This window comes from Erigeron canadensis, chromosome 8, assembly GCF_010389155.1.
Source record: "Erigeron canadensis isolate Cc75 chromosome 8, C_canadensis_v1, whole genome shotgun sequence".
Taxonomy (NCBI): domain Eukaryota; kingdom Viridiplantae; phylum Streptophyta; class Magnoliopsida; order Asterales; family Asteraceae; genus Erigeron; species Erigeron canadensis.
Genome location: NC_057768.1, coordinates 35,902,939 through 35,918,979, shown reverse-complemented (window position 1 = coordinate 35,918,979; position 16,041 = coordinate 35,902,939). Strand labels below are relative to the sequence as shown.

At 32.3% G+C, this 16,041-nt stretch overlaps 2 protein-coding genes across 2 annotated transcripts; one reads left to right on the top strand and one right to left on the bottom strand.

Moving 5' to 3' along the window:
* Positions 1-5,589: 5,589 nt before the first annotated feature.
* On the top strand, positions 5,590-6,414 carry LOC122610720 (vascular-related unknown protein 1-like). The gene is made up of 3 exons (XM_043783687.1): positions 5,590-5,883; positions 6,053-6,109; positions 6,298-6,414. The coding sequence occupies exons 1-3, from the start codon at positions 5,590-5,592 to the stop codon at positions 6,412-6,414; spliced, it is 468 nt and encodes a 155-aa protein (XP_043639622.1).
* A 1,361-nt stretch (positions 6,415-7,775) lies between these two features.
* On the bottom strand, positions 7,776-11,623 carry LOC122578238 (electron transfer flavoprotein subunit alpha, mitochondrial). The gene is made up of 8 exons (XM_043750148.1): positions 11,437-11,623; positions 10,729-10,914; positions 10,030-10,241; positions 9,576-9,739; positions 9,012-9,164; positions 8,709-8,761; positions 8,229-8,369; positions 7,776-8,111 (listed from the first exon to the last, which is right to left on the bottom strand). Exons 1-8 carry the CDS (start codon positions 11,521-11,523, stop codon positions 8,034-8,036), a joined length of 1,074 nt encoding a protein of 357 aa, XP_043606083.1. The 5' UTR covers positions 11,524-11,623; the 3' UTR covers positions 7,776-8,033.
* Between the last annotated feature and the right edge of the window lie 4,418 nt (positions 11,624-16,041).

Here is a 16,041-nt window from a genome sequence, read left to right as displayed (position 1 = left end):
ATTTTTTTTTTTTTGGTTCGGTCGGTAAGTATGATTTTCAGGGCAGTCAATAAAAATTATATAGAGAATTTTAACTAAATATTAAAGTTAGTTGTCACTATTGCATTGAATTGATACTCGTATTATGGTAAGAACGAAGATATAATTCCATACAAATTGAAAATACAAAGTTGTCTGACCAAAACTTTAAGAAGGAAAAAACACAATATTTCGACTTTTATGAGATTTGTGAAAACAAGACATCATGTTAGGCTTAACCCACCACCCCACTAATTAAAACAAGGTTTGACCCTAAAACATGACTTATTCTCTTCCATGTTTATTGAAAATGAGTACCATTATCCATTAAGCTCTTCAATGAATGATATAATTTATTAAGAACACCAATACATACATCCCATTAACAAATGTAGTTTTGCCGTACAAGACTTTTTTTTCCTTTTTATTGAAGTTGCCATATTTGGGATTTTTCTTTTCCTTTACAATCTTCCGTGTGACACTAGTATGAGTGAAATTTGTGTTGTTTGTTTACTATCGACACATCCATAATATGATTATAACTAGATCTATACTCGGTCGTTGACCGGGTTGAAAACAATAAATATATACTTTATATACTTTAACCGTACATCACTAAAGATGCATTAAGGTGTTATACAGCATAATAACGTGAAACATATTTAGTAGTGTACGGTCAAAAACAGATTACCGCCCATACTTAAATGTACATGAAACATGTTCGACTTTATGTATAAAGATACAATGAGCACAAACATCCAACTTTTATAAAATATCGTATGTTAAAAAGGTAACTTTAAGCATAAAATATTAATAAATTGTTGAACATGTATACATTCACAATATGAAGCCCTTGAAATGACCTGATTATAATACCTCCTTGTTGTCTAATTAATACACAACAATAACAACAGTAACAGTACCTTTAAGGAGCAAGAGTGTAGTTGACTTTTTTTATCAGTAAAAATCATCGGCTAGCATCGGCACATTGGCAACCCTATATTGGCATGTTTTGACAAGTTTAATCGCATAATTTTGGCTATATATATCGACATGTTTTGGCCAATCCTTGTGAACGTCGGAAACGTGTACTTGTGACCGCTTTTTTGTTCTTGTGCCAATCTTTCGACTTCATCGGAAACCTAACTGGAAATTTGGGGGTTTTCGATTTTGAGGCTAGAGGTATGTTTTCTTGGTTTCTATTGCCGGAATACGTGCTGATAAAACTTGCCGATGCTTCTAACGTTATATATCACCCTTTCCGGTGAGATCGGAAACCCTTTTTTGTGGTTTTGGTGGTTGTCGGCCAGAATCGTTCACTTTTAACGGCCAAAACTTTGTTTGGCTTGTGCAAGGGTGTAGTTGGCTATTTGACTACTTGTTCGGTTTTTTGGCGACCCCTTTTTGAGGGTTCCGGTTTAATCGATAGGGTTTCTTGTAGCTTTATTGGATCGGTTTTCCAGCGAGCCCTTTCTTGGGTTTCCAGTTAACTGTTGGTACCGTTGCATGTTGCATCGGTTTTCCGACGAGCCCTTTATTGGGTTTTCCGGTTAACTGCTGCTTATGGCGGCTATGGTTTCCAGCGAGCTCTTTCTTGGGTTTATGGTTACTGCTGCTGCTTACGGCGGTTTGTTTTCTGGCGACAATTTTTTTAGGTTTTCCGGTTAAACTGCTGCTACTTATATGTGTGTATATATATATATATATATATATTTATCTGTGTACATTGTCGTTAATTGCATGTTTGTGATTAGCTTGGTAGTGTTAACTTAGCGGTAGCGTTGCCGGATTTTGTTCCATTAACGCAATAGGTAGCCGGAAAAAGTAGGTTTAGCCAATGATGATATCGTTGAACAGTTAGGTGCCGGTGTTACGTTAAATGGGCGATGATGATACAAATGTTTAAAAATGGGACTTGGATGATCCGAGGCGTATCTAGGCGGGGAAAACCTTCGGGTTAGCAGCCATGGCGTTTCCGACTTCCGAAATTCCCGACCCCCAATTCTAAGCCCAAGTTTTTTTATAAAAAAACGACCACGTTTTTATTTTTCCGGCAACTTTAATTATAATTTCGGTTACCTTTGCTATGCTATCAAATTGGCAAGTTTTTGGCTAGTTTGTTTGCTACACCATGTGTTTTGGAAAGTTTTTGGCAAAGCCACGTGTCGACTTTTCATTCGTCGAAAACTTGCTAATTTGTCAAGGATTTAACACTACACCCTTGCCCTTAATAATTCTCTTTTCTTAATGTTAAAAAAAAAAGGTTCTCTTTTCTTATAAAACAAAAACACTTATAAGTTCTTACCAATTATCTATCTCATGATTAGTAGCGAACCTTTTGATGTGATTAGTCAGCCCTTTAATACCACCAAATAAACCTTTGTGTTTGGCATTAACAAACGAAGTTATATTATATATATATAATAAAAAATATATGAAAAAAATAGAGATAAATAACAACTACTTTATAATCATATAATACAATAACATCCTTTATAAAGAAATATAAAAAAATATGAATATAAAGCACATTATTTTTTTCATCTTGATGTTATAGGGAAAGGAGAAAAAAAAAAGAGTTTACACTTTTCTTTTATACTAAAACGTATTAGTTGTGACAATGTTATTTTTTCCTCATCAAAATCCTTAATATCAAAAACCTCAACCGATTTCATCACGCATTCGCTTTCTTTTCAAAGAACCATTAACTTTTTTTACATTCATCACTCATTGGAAAAGTGATCTTCGCATTCAAGTCGATATCAAGTCAAAAACAACTTCATTTTCCTAGTCATTATTGAAGTGATTGGTGCTTCAAATCCTATAAAAAAACGAATATCAGTTAAATATATTGTTTATTCTTACATAAAAAAAAAAGCAAATGCATATACATACTTTGAATGGAATAAAATAATATGGAGAAAACATGAGAACATATGAACATAGAACAAATTACTTCTTTTCAACTTTTTGTTTGAAAATTATGGTGTATTGGAAATGAAAAGAAAATGTCTGTTATTTATAATGGTATAGAAAAAGAGGATAATGATAAATCAACCTAATTTGTATGCCTAATAGTAAAATAATATTGTTAATATTTATAAGGATTTGTTATTAATTATAAATTTTGACTTTTTGTTTATATGTCTTATGTACAATACACCACTTTAGGAAATATTATATCTTTGAACGTAATTTGATAATTGAATTGTAAGAATTTATGGCATGTTGCATTGTGAAATACTTGTTATAGGTACGTTCGAAATGGTTGTCAATATATACATTAGAAGTTTGATTATTTTTTAGTTTAAAACAATTTGACTTTGAGTTTAAAGGGTCAAGATTAATTTGATTGTGAATTTAAATGGCCTAGATCATTTTGTCAAGTTGATTTATTTCTCTTAGCTATGGTAGCCATATATATAGATAATTCATAATTTGATTTAATACAATTTGTTTATCAAATGATTATAATTCATTTTTTGATTAATAAATCAACTCAAATAGTTGCTAGACCGGTTTTACCTGATATCGTTTGTTGTATAGATCCATGTATGATACAACTAAGATGAGTGTAAGGAAATGGATCCCTATTCAGGTTATCACATTAAACAAAAATGTGTAAGTCTCTTTTGACTAAGAAGATACAAAAGAATTAGGCTTCGAAAGGCGTCAACTACCTTCTTACTGACCCTGATGTATACAATCTAACAGGTACTCATGTAATCCTTTTTAGAAAATTTCTTGGCTGTTTCAAGAAATTTACTCAATATGGTTCAAATTTCAATTTTTATCAAATTTTAGGAACATGTTTCACAAAGCCATCTTGAAGATGATTTAATTTGGAAAAATGATAAATCCTTTTAAAGATTAGTCTAATTATCCTCCTAAATCTATATGAAAATGACATGTGGTATCCACTAATTCTCTTTCTTAATTTTGTTCCATGAATTTTTTAATAAATAAGAGAATTATTAAGCTAGTTTGTTAGAAGGATTAATTATTTCCATTCAATTTGGCATGAATTAATTTAGAGAGAGGTGGATTGTGAAGATTGCATTATGCATTTATGTGAAGTTTTATTAGATTTGCACCATGGAGATTATGGACAAGAGGAACAGGAATAAGACATGAAGGAATTCAATTTGTTCTCATTATTCATTTTTCAAATGGACTCTCACCATTGAAACATCATATGCAATACCACCCATCATCAAGCAACGGGTACATTTTTTCACGTTTACAAACATAAATTTACATATTTATCCACTCAAAGGATGCAATTATCTTGGATAATCATTGGTAGTAAGACTCCTATCCAGCATTTCCTTTTATGCATTCTCCAAATTCCTAGATATTTGTGCTTTATGGCCATATACCCATCTGATGAAAAAAATATAGAGTCATTAAGGTTGATCGATGAATTTAACTTGCAATCTTAAGTGTAATTTTTATTCCACAAATCATGTATTGTACACGTACAATGTTTGACTTCTGCTTAATTTGTAATTAACAATTAAAATTACGAGGTGCGTGTTCTAGGATTTAAAAAATGATAATAATGGTATAAATAGAGAGTGATGAAATAGATACATAGAATCAATAATATAGTTCTGTCAAAGTAAAGTCAATCTATACCAACCAAATAATGACATTTTAAAAGTGTTTCACAAAGTCATAATTGTTAATTTGTAGCAACATTGTTAATTTGTAGGAATGATATGATGTCATAGCATAGCAATGATTTCATTCCATTGATTTTTTTTTTTTTTCTACACAAATTTTTATTTCCAAAGAGTAAGTTATAGTTTAAATGTATTACTCTTTCCGTCTTACTAAAGTGGTCCACTTCTATATATTCAAAGTCAAATTTTACGAATTTTGACCATAATTTTTTTTTTATGTTATATAATATTTGATGAATGTTATATGAATAGATTGTGTTTTAGATGTGAGATTTATTAGTATAACTTTAATCAACTATTATATAACACAAATAAAAAAATTTATGGTCAAAGTTTGTAAAGTTTGACTTTGTAACTTTAAAAGTGGATAAGTTTAATGAGACGGAAAGGGGTATTTATTTAGCACACAGAGACAACACTTTGTATTATTTGCAAATCAGGCCATCCCCTATTTAACTTGTAATTTTGATGGAGAAAGAACGAATTTGTTATTCAAAATATGTTTAAATTAAAACTAAGAAAACAAACCTACCATCCATTTTTTATAAAAAAAAATTTCAATATTGGCCTAGCTCTAATTTGCATTTTTTTTTTCTAAGATCAAAAGTGGGTCATTAGTGGAAAGAAGATGGGTTTGAAGTATGATCCATTTTAAATAAATTAATAATAAACCCAAGAATCACAAACAACAAAGGTCAAAACTTACTTTCATTGATCACCCAAATATTCTATAATTAAGCTTAACTAGGCCCACAATCAAGATTCCAAAACAGATGAGCATGAGTTTACTTTTATTCCAAATTCATGGGACTTTAGCTATATATATAAACCCCATAAGGGCTTTACAAATCGACCAAATAAACCACTTCTTTCTATACTTGAAAACATGCAAAACTTTCAAGAAACACACATGAACAAAGCTGATGAGCCTGAAGAAAGCAGCTGGACCTATTACTTTGATGAGTTTGTATGTAAAAATGATCATGATATTATCATGAGTAGTAGTAATGAAACCTTAAATTCTTTGATACCCGATGCTACCTCAGCGGTCGTCAAGAAGACCTCCTGTTTTCGGGATGATCAACTTAAAAGATTAAGTTTCAAGAAGAGGAAAACTGAAGGAGTGGTAATTGATGATTCTTTAGAAGACACTGCTAGCTCTCCTTTAAGCAGTCCAAAGGTAAGTTTACATGTATTTATCAATGTAACCTGCATTTTCTTCATCTTAAGGACCAATTAATTTAGCATGTTGAGTCCATGGCTAATTGTACATGGTTTAAGAAGATCATCATTTACACTTACACATGTGGCATATTCACCAAATTTGCTCTTCATTTTGTTTCAACCAGGTCACTTATTTCAATCAAGTGAAGATCAAGAACAAGAAAACCTTACACGCCTCAGAGGTTAGTGAAAATACGGAGTACTATCTTTCGGTTTAGCTTGGTGGTATATATATGGAAAAAATAACTTTGTACTTTATAAGAATGGACATCATGCTTGACAATTTTTCGTTCAAGATCGTTCAGTGGCCTGTATTGAATACAGCATATATAACGTTCAGGAAGGCTAATCAAAATTCTGGATTTTGTAGGAAAAGGTTGGCAAAATTGAAGAACAAAACAAGAGAAAGGCTATTTCAAATTTGGAGTTGAAGAAAAGAGGGCTGTGTTTAGTACCTTTGTCTGCATTGGCAAATTATCTTCCTTGAATCACAAGACATATTTGTTGATGCACAAAACTAAGATGGATCAAATTTTTTGTATATGAATCCATAAAACTGCATCTAAAGATGAGGTTTATATAACTTTATATCATTATGTTATCGATCATGTATGTTTCCGTTAGAAGGGATTAATCATAAGCCATGGCAAGTGTACATTCCTTAGCTTTCACCGTGGTCATGGACTTCATTCTTAACTCTTGGCAGGATGATATGTACTTCAATTCTCGAACTAAATCGATTGAGGGGATGTTTGGTTGTCTCAAAAACCTGATTATTGAAGATGTATTGCAGTGGTTGACCATTATCATCATAACTTGTTTAGAGCCTAAAAAAATCCCACATTTGAGAAAGATGCAAGTCTGCAACATACTAAATCATTTCTTGGTGCAAAACGTAGAAGAATGTGTGCAACAAGTTAGACAAACCCAATGTTAATTTTAGTATTTTTGATAAACAATTCATATGTAAATAAATAATACAACCAACATAATATACCCTGTAACCAAAATCAATATGAAACGAAAGCACCCCTGCAAGTGGCCATTGCCAAATACATTGATGGAACAGAAAACCTTAAATCACCTGTAGCATACATATATAGTTAATATTATTATATATTAAATTGACACCCCACCTTTCAAAGCATACTCAAAAGATTAATATTTCGAAGGTGGTCAGGAAAAGAGTTTAGAAACAGTCACAAGTTACCCTGATTAGGTTGTGTACATATTTGAGTCAAAAACTCACCATTCCTAGCTAATCCGAACAGGATTAGCCTCATACATTACCCATTTACCGTTTTATGCAATGCATTATTTACCTAGAAGGCTAGAATTAATAGGTGAAAGATGAGGTAGTATATACAACGACTTTGATAGCTTGTATACTTGCTAGCTAAAACATCTGAACCCTTAAGCTTTCTCTGAAGAAGGGTCCATCGATTAAGCTACATTCAACATTTTTAACCGGTTCCATTCTATACATGTATACCAAGGAATATATGTGAGATGTATACGGAAATGAAATGAACTAAAAAAAATTGATTTACAGCCTTGCAAAGCCAAAAGTTGGGCTCAACTGCTCAAGATGCTTTTATTAGGCAGACATGCAATAGAAAAGATGGAACATGAAATTAGGTATACAATGCAAGTTGCAACTAGCAAGTTTCTTGACTAAAAATAAGATTATTTGTTAATTGTCAAACCAACCATACTATACGTGACTTTCAAGGTGTTTATTTCTGAATAGTTTAATTTGTGTTATGTTTTATATCTAAAGACAGAAGAATATAAATAAAACAAGAATAGAGATGTATAATGAACAGTACTTGTTGTAAACATGAGAGATTTGTTTCTAATGCATATAACCTTCTAAATCGCTTTATTCAAATATAAGACTGTTTCATAATGATTATATCGAAGCAACCTTTTTCTTTGTTTAAGCATATACAAGTTGTTACCGGAAGGGAAGAAAGAGTAAAGAAACATGCCCTGTGGCTTGATTGCTGTATCATCAGAGAATTGGATCTTCGGGATTTGTTAACACAATCTTACTTAAATGTATTTTCATAACATCATAATTTTGGGTTAAAATGTGGATATAACTTATTTTTTATTAGGAAGCTTCTCTAACAACTCGGGTATTATTTCAAAAAGATCACCTACAAGCCCATAATCAGCAACCTGCATTTAATAGAAGATGAAATTATCAGTACAAGGACAAGATACAGGTACAACAAAGAACAAAAAGGTATCACCATATGTAAATAGAGTTCAGCCATAAAAATATAAGATCATGACCTGAAAAATTGGGGCATCAGCGTCTTTGTTGACTGCAACAATCACTTTTGAATCTCTCATACCTGCTATATGTTGGATGGCTCCAGAGACGCCAAAAGCCATATACAGTTCTGGAGCAACAATCTTACCAGTTTGGCCAACCTGATAAATGCATACTATTATTAGTGGCATAACGGGTGTGTTGGGTAATGTCAAAACAGGTCAGGTCCTTAACCTGTTGTCCAGAATTATTGAACTATTGAATAAGAAATTAATCACATTATATGATAACATATATCATTAATATATTTAATGTAATTGAACAAAACAAGGACGTTGTATGCATTAATTATATACTTTGGGCAACTTTTGACCCTTTTGAGGAACCATTCATAAGTAAACGAGCCAAAATTTTCTACCTCTACTATACTATATACATCACAAACACATGAATATACTCTTAAAGAAGTTGAAAAGAACAATTAAAGTCATGGATGATACCTGGAGCTCATTGGGAATGTATCCTGCATCAACAGCAGCACGAGTGGCACCAACTATGAAAACAAAAGGAGAAGAAATTCAAACTATAAGTTACAATCTTGAGAGAAAACGAAAGAACAAGAAGACAATCTAAGATATAGCATTTAAAAATCACTTAAAATGCTTATAGTCATTGCATCTATTGCATAATTTTATACGGGTATATAACTTTAAAGGAGTTGAAGTGGGTAGCAATTCTCATGGGATTCACCAACTGACAAACTGGAAACTACTTAAGATGCAAAATGAAATACGAATAAGAACCTGCTGCACCAAGCTTTTCAGCAAGCTTTTCAATCATTTTAAAGTTTTCAGCACTTTTAAGAGCTCGTCCCCCTGTAATAACAACACGTGCACTTCCAAGATCTGGGCGTTCTGAATCTTGAGAGGTTTGCTTTATATGTCTAGATTTGCCATCTATCAGAAGTTAAAATAAACTTATCAGAGACAGACACAAATTATCTGATGTGTGGAGTTGGTAAAACGGGTGGGTTGGATAATGGTTCAAACAGTTATATTTGAGTATGAAAAAAAAGGTTCTAGTTGGGTGGATCCGTCAACTTTTGGTTTCATATTCTAGTGCATTATATAAGATAATTAGATAAGCAAAAACAGAAAACTACACAATCAAAATAACAACCTAGCCATTTGTACATATTTGAATAAGCTCTGGTCAATTTTCAACCGGTTTCCTTTACACTTAAGTTGTTATAGTTTGCCCATTTTGAAACGCTATCAAGCAAATACCACCCAACCTGACACATTTACATGTGAATGATAATCTTTACAACAGAATATATAATGTTTCATAAAAGTTAACTAACACACCTTCACCAAAGGTTGACAAATCAACCTGGTGTATTGGTGCAGCACTAGTTTTAGAATCAGGTGCAGTTGAACCCACGGGAAAAGAGGTAGCCCTAATAGTCAGCATGCAAGGGTCCGCACCAGTGTAGCGGATAGTGCATAGAGCATTACCAGCATATATTGGCCTGCCACAGAAATGAAATAGGACCAAAAAACCAGTAATCAGGGAACATACAAGACATATACAAGTTCTTCTGGTGCTTTCAGATGCAAAGATTGTAAGCTTATTACTTTATATAGCTCACACCATGTAGATTCTAAACTTTCAGTCATGGCAATATATGTTCTTGTGCATCAAGTACATATATGAGTATGTATATTAATTGAAGACTCGTAGTTCTAGTTGACCCACAAACACTTTCCTGTCCGCATTATAAAAATCATTAAGGTGTGATAATACGATTACAAAAACTACCTCACGAATGTCCTCGATTCTGATATTTCAATGACATCAGTAATTGGCGAGACATCAAGAAGAGCAGCTGCACGAGGTAATATATTTTTCCCAAAAGAACTTGAAGCAGTAACTATGTGAGAGTAATCACCCTGCTGTTGCACCAAATGGACTAACTTGGCCCACGGTTCAGCTAAGGGGTATTTGAATTTATCAGAATCAGCCACAAGTACCTGAACAGTTCCACAGCAAGAACAACAAAACATTAAATGGTACTGGAAAAAACAAAAAAATTCCAGACTACACGCTAAAAGAGTATAAGAAAGGCAATGTGACAATTTGTGACAATTTCGACCCATCTACTTATGAATGGGTTAATTAGGGGCTTAGGGCTATTTCTGATCTAAAACAGGTAAAACAACTAGCTAAAAGAGGAATGGATCAAACAAGTTGAAAGTCACACAAAATGTATTTCATAAGCATAAAACCTCCTAAATCATTTTTATTAAAAAACTCAGATTATGCTTATAATGATATTGTGTTGTAATCATTACTTTCACTATTTGAAGAATAGAAAAAATGGTGTTTGCAGGTCAATCATATAATGGATGGACCGAGCCCGTTTCAACCTGAACTCCCTTTGCACCTTTAAATCAATCTGCCCACAGCCTATCTTACCACCACTACATAAAAGCAACGTACTAGAAACATAAGACGCACCTGAGAAATGGAAGAATGGCAAGAAGCAGCCTTTGCGGCAGCCTCTTGTAACGAAGGGCCCGTTCCAGCCAATAGCAACGATAAAGAGTTGTCTTTACACAAAAACTTACTAGCCGCCTCTACTGAGCTCAGGGAAGAGTTAGTGAGTGAACCACCTTCATGTTCTGCTATAACTAATGTTCCAATCTATTACAATTTACAACGTTTGCAACATTAATCATATATCTTGTATAAAACCCATAAATGACTAATCAAGTACTTGACGCACAAACAGAACGACAAAATCCAATCTTTCCGTAGACCCAATAAAAGAGTAACAATAGGGTCATTGTTTTTCTTTCAAAAAAATATAAACTTGATACAATAAGATGTAAATCTTGACTAAAGGCAACACCGAAACTAGACTATTACACATATAACATTGAAGAAGGAATAACATAGTACAGTTAAACATATATGTAATATATGACAAGAAGACACAAGTGCAAGATACTAATATTATCCTTTTGCTCAAAAAAAAAGAACTATCATTATACTCTAACTCTATCTAGTACCTATGCTCAACTCAATGCTGCATAATTTTGGTGCAGGAATCGACTTATTGGTGTACAACACTTATATATAATTATAATTATAATATAATTAAACATACTATATTAATAATAAAACATGTGAAGTGAATCAAGAAATGGGTCTGGTTTGACTTACAAATCTAGAAGATGATGCGATTGGACGGCGAGAATGAGAGGTTATAAGATGTCGTCTGAAAGTGGTAGAAGCTGCTCGGCGGAGCATTTTCTGGTTAGGCGCATTAACACGACACTATTTCATTTTTATAATAACTTCTTCTTTATTATCTATCGAGATCGATATGTCAAATTTGGCATTCTTATCTTTTTCTTCCATGTGTCCAACATAAGCAAAAGAGTTGTGTTGTGTTACATGTTTCAAACTAAAACGTTACTCGCACGATACGATAGCAGCGATAATAGTAACGATTGGTCGAAAGTAACGGCCGTAACTAATGGTGATGGTATCTTGGATTATGAAATAAAAGTATAGTGTAAGTATTTTAAAAATTAAAAAATAAATGATGTTAATATATACCGAAAGTATAGACATATCAAGTAGACAAATTAATAATTAAAAAAAATGAATAAAGGTAAGGAGTTAATTTAGAGAGATAATTAGAAAAAAGAGTCGGGGACAAAATGTTTTATATAAAATTATACGTCTAAAAAAGATATTGTATCGTGTAAATAAAATGTCAGTTTTTAATCGAATAATATTTTAATCTTGTTTTTGTATCTTACTCTCTTAATATATATCTATAAGTGAGGATAGGTGAGTCTTACATGACACTCATTGAACCTATCCACGACACCTAGCTCAAATAATGCTATATGAGTCATGTGTGACTTTCACTGAAACTATCCATGTATTCCTAGATCATACCGTTCACTTCTTTAGCCTACATTTTCTTAACACATCAATATCAACTTATCACCTTTTTCATGCTATGTTTTTCACTATGTATGCGATTCAAGGTTAATTAATTTGGTTCAATGTTATATACAAGGCAAAATTTTATATAACTTTAGTTTATTTGCATATATTTATCGCTTTGCATATCCATGATCAAGAACATAAAGCTTGCATCAATTGTAAATTAGTGTGAAAATTACATGTAAGTCTCCAGTGGCGGTTTAAGGTTTTTTGAGGCCTAAAATGGTATCAATTTTTGAGGCCTAGTTCATTACCATAAAAAAATAGAGTAAAAGAGAAAAGCAACAAAAATAAGTAACTTGATTTTTATTATAAACTACTAGTAATAAAAAAGATATGGATGTTGATACCAAAACCAATAAGGGCGTTACTATAATGCAAATTATATATCGTAGTTAGTCCAAAATCCAAACATTAAGTCGAATATACAAAATATTGAGGCTTCAAAAATTTGGGGGCCTAAAGCGACCGCCTAATTCCATATAATAAACCTAGCTTAGTTAAGTTAGGGATAATTATGATGGATCAATATAGAGATATTTCAAAATACAAGGGGTAAACTTGTAAAATAGAATAAATAGTATTTTTATTCTCTTTCATCTTTAAACTCTCAAACACACAATTTCACCACAACACCCAATAAACTCCTAATCCACCATTAAAACACCTTCAAAGCTTAATTTAATACTTTACATTCGGTAAAAATTAATGTTGTTGAGCAATCTATTATCTAGCTATTGCAGTATTTTAATTTGAGTTTTTTAAACAAAAAAATATAACTTAACTAAAGAATGTTACATAAAGTAATTAAGAGGGAACAAAGTAAAAACATGGAATGCGTAATTGAAAAAAGAATAAGATAATAAGAAAAAAAAAACGAAATCTAAAAATCTCGAAATTAAGTTGTGAAATTTCGAGTTAAGATGTAATTCATTCAGTCTAAAAAACTCGAATTATATCATTGTGATCATTACAATCAAGAACGTGGATCGTTTTTGTATTTCCAAATGTAAAGATGTAATCTTAGTTATGAAGGTGTGTTAATGGTGGATTAAGATTTACTGAGAGTTACGACAAAATTGTGTATCTGGGAGGTTAGGAATCTAAGAGAATAAGTATTTTAATTAGTCATATGAAATTATGAAAAGCCTTATTACAAATGAAATAAGGGTATACATTACAAGTTTATATCTTGTACTTTAAAATACACACAGTTTAACTATATTGTTAGTTCTAATAAAGCAATAAAGATATAGAGAAATAGAGTTGTTTTTTATTCATTTTTTAAAAAGATATATATACTTGCAAGTTGGATTATTTTTCAAAAAGAAAAAAAGAATTTAATTTTATTCTACAATATCTAAAGATATGGACTTGTATTCAATAATTATCAACAATAGTTTATATATTTTAGTTTAAATTGGTTTCTATTGAATATAAATATAAACTAAATTATGTTTAGAAGAAAAAATCACTAAGGTAATGTAATCATTTAAAGTTAGTTTATGCATATACAATAGAATAGAATGAAATCGAAAAGTGAATGTATACAATAAAAGTTTTGAAAGATTGGATGAGTATCATAGAAAACGATTTGTAAGTTCGATGCATTTTCAATCAATTAACCTTATAAATAATAATAAAAAAATAATAGAGATTTCAACCCACAAATGAAAAAACAATTAATGAATAAAGGTGGATATCTTTTTAAAGTTTCAACTTCTTCAATAACTTTAACTTCAAGTTAAGTTGATCCTTTTCGATTTTTGGGTAAAAGTGGGTTGTGTGGATGATGGTGAGTTTGATATGGGACAATGGGAGTGATAGAATGATGGTGGAATAAGACGGATTTGGTGGTGGTTTATGATGGTTGAGGGTTTTTAAAAGTGGTTGTTTGATAAGGGATAAGAATAAAATAAAATGACATGGAGGTTGTGTTTATAAAATGAGTGTAAGATGGTGTTCTGTTACTGTTCGTTTTCCACTCAACGATCAAAACACGGATAAAAAATGAAAGTTACGTTTGAGTGGCTAGCGTGTATATTTTTGATTGGTTGGTCAACATAATCAATTCCCATGAAGAAAATGAAATGTGAATGTTGTGTGTAGACGTGTAGTTGAGTACTAATTAGTAATTACTAATACTAATGTACCGTGAGTCCGTGAACCGTCTAGTGTGTAATTGTGTATTTGTTCAGCAAGAGAAAAAGAAGCCCAAGAAGCAGGGCTTGTGAAAATTCGGCCTAGAAGCGTGTTATTCTCGGCCTACTAAGCAGAGGCGGTACTAAGAAAAAATTTTAAATAGGGCAAACTTAGAAAACTTATGAAAAATAAATCTAAAAGAGGACAAAATGTTAAAAACCTATAGAAAATTTTTAAAATTTTATGAAAAAATTAAAAATACATGACAAAATTTAAATTTGGAAGGGGGCATTGGACCCCCTTGCCTCCCCCCCCCCCCCCCCCTTAGTACCGCCCCTGCCACTAAGGCCTTTGCTTATAAGAAGACGAGTCCTTTAGAATCTTGTCTGCCACGTCAGCATCACACCACTCAGGACTCTCCACAAGACTCCCCTGCCTATAAGGCAAGCTTCTTCAAAACTTCTTCACCACTAAAATTTTTATTTTATTTATTTATTTATTTATTTTAATTCTGGTCCGCTCCTCGCTCCTCTACCCCACTTTCGTCCGTCCTTCAGAGTCCTCACGAAGACTCCCCGATGAAGACGCTCATGTTGGACGCTCCATGCTTGTAACGTCTATCGTCCTTGTTTGTTTGGACGCATCATCTAGGCGCTTATAAGCAAACGCCTAAGTAGCTAGTACAAGCACATGACGACAACCACAATGCAATTGTAGTTTGGGCCATGTGACATATACAAACTTTATAAATATCTTAGCGTGTCCAATATATAATTCCATATAAACCAATGCGTGTACTTTTATACTTACGGGCAATTAATAGAGGATTACGAGTACACAGCTTGGAAATAATGTTCCATCTGAAGGTTCAAAAGTAGTTTGGTTCACGCACTTACAACCGCTGTTACAAATTAAAGTTCTATTTTGAACCATCTCCAATGCAGGTTAGATATACAAACTCTAATTTACAAAATTTCCTTTTAATATCTAATGTCACATTTGTAACTAACATTCTTCTGTTTCTTTGTTTGTGACTAGAACTGGGTCACAGAAGTTGCAAAATCTTTTTCTCATTTTATTTTATCATCAATATTTGTGCTATTGGTAGCGGTGTTTTCACGGTTGGTCTTTAGTTAGATACATGTAGCTTGCATCTATCGATCAAAGATTGGAATAAAAATTAAAAGTTAGAGATTATAGGTCAGAACTAGCTACAATGAAGCCTCGGGTTCTTACACCTTCAAGCATAAATGGTTGTTTTACGAAGATAATGTGACAAGCATATTTCATACATGGCACTCCAACACAATTAAAGAAAGCTGTAAAATGCAAATGAAATGAAACAATACAAAATAAATATAGAAAATTCCTTCAAACGAAATACTTCATGCAAATCACAAATTCAAGAAGCAAGCACAGGCTCCAATGAAGCAAAAGAAACTCATGACAACTGATCGAAGATGCACCATTTGGAGAAGACGATGGTGGTTTCTCGCTTGCTGGAGCTGGAGAAGGTGGAGATTCCGGAGATGGTTTGTGGCTTTTATCAGCCATTACAACTATCATTACTTTCTCGTTGTTTTTAAATAATTGAAAATAAATATTGAATTGAAAGGATACGTGTATTAGATAGGCAGAATAATAACACAGATGACTCTTTAGTCT

Excerpts from the sequence above, each read along its gene's own strand:
- LOC122610720 (XM_043783687.1), top strand. The coding sequence starts at position 5,590 with ATGCAAAACTTTCAAGAAACACACATGAACAAAGCTGATGAGCCTGAA. Across the intron at positions 5,884-6,052 it reads CTCCTTTAAGCAGTCCAAAG|GTCACTTATTTCAATCAAGT; the intron begins GTAAGTTTACAT and ends TGTTTCAACCAG. Across the intron at positions 6,110-6,297 it reads AAACCTTACACGCCTCAGAG|GAAAAGGTTGGCAAAATTGA; the intron begins GTTAGTGAAAAT and ends TGGATTTTGTAG.
- LOC122578238 (XM_043750148.1), bottom strand. The coding sequence starts at position 11,523 with ATGCTCCGCCGAGCAGCTTCTACCACTTTCAGACGACATCTTATAACC. Across the intron at positions 10,242-10,728 it reads GCCATTCTTCCATTTCTCAG|GTACTTGTGGCTGATTCTGA; the intron begins GTGCGTCTTATG and ends GGAACTGTTCAG. Across the intron at positions 8,370-8,708 it reads ACATTCCCAATGAGCTCCAG|GTTGGCCAAACTGGTAAGAT; the intron begins GTATCATCCATG and ends TGCATTTATCAG.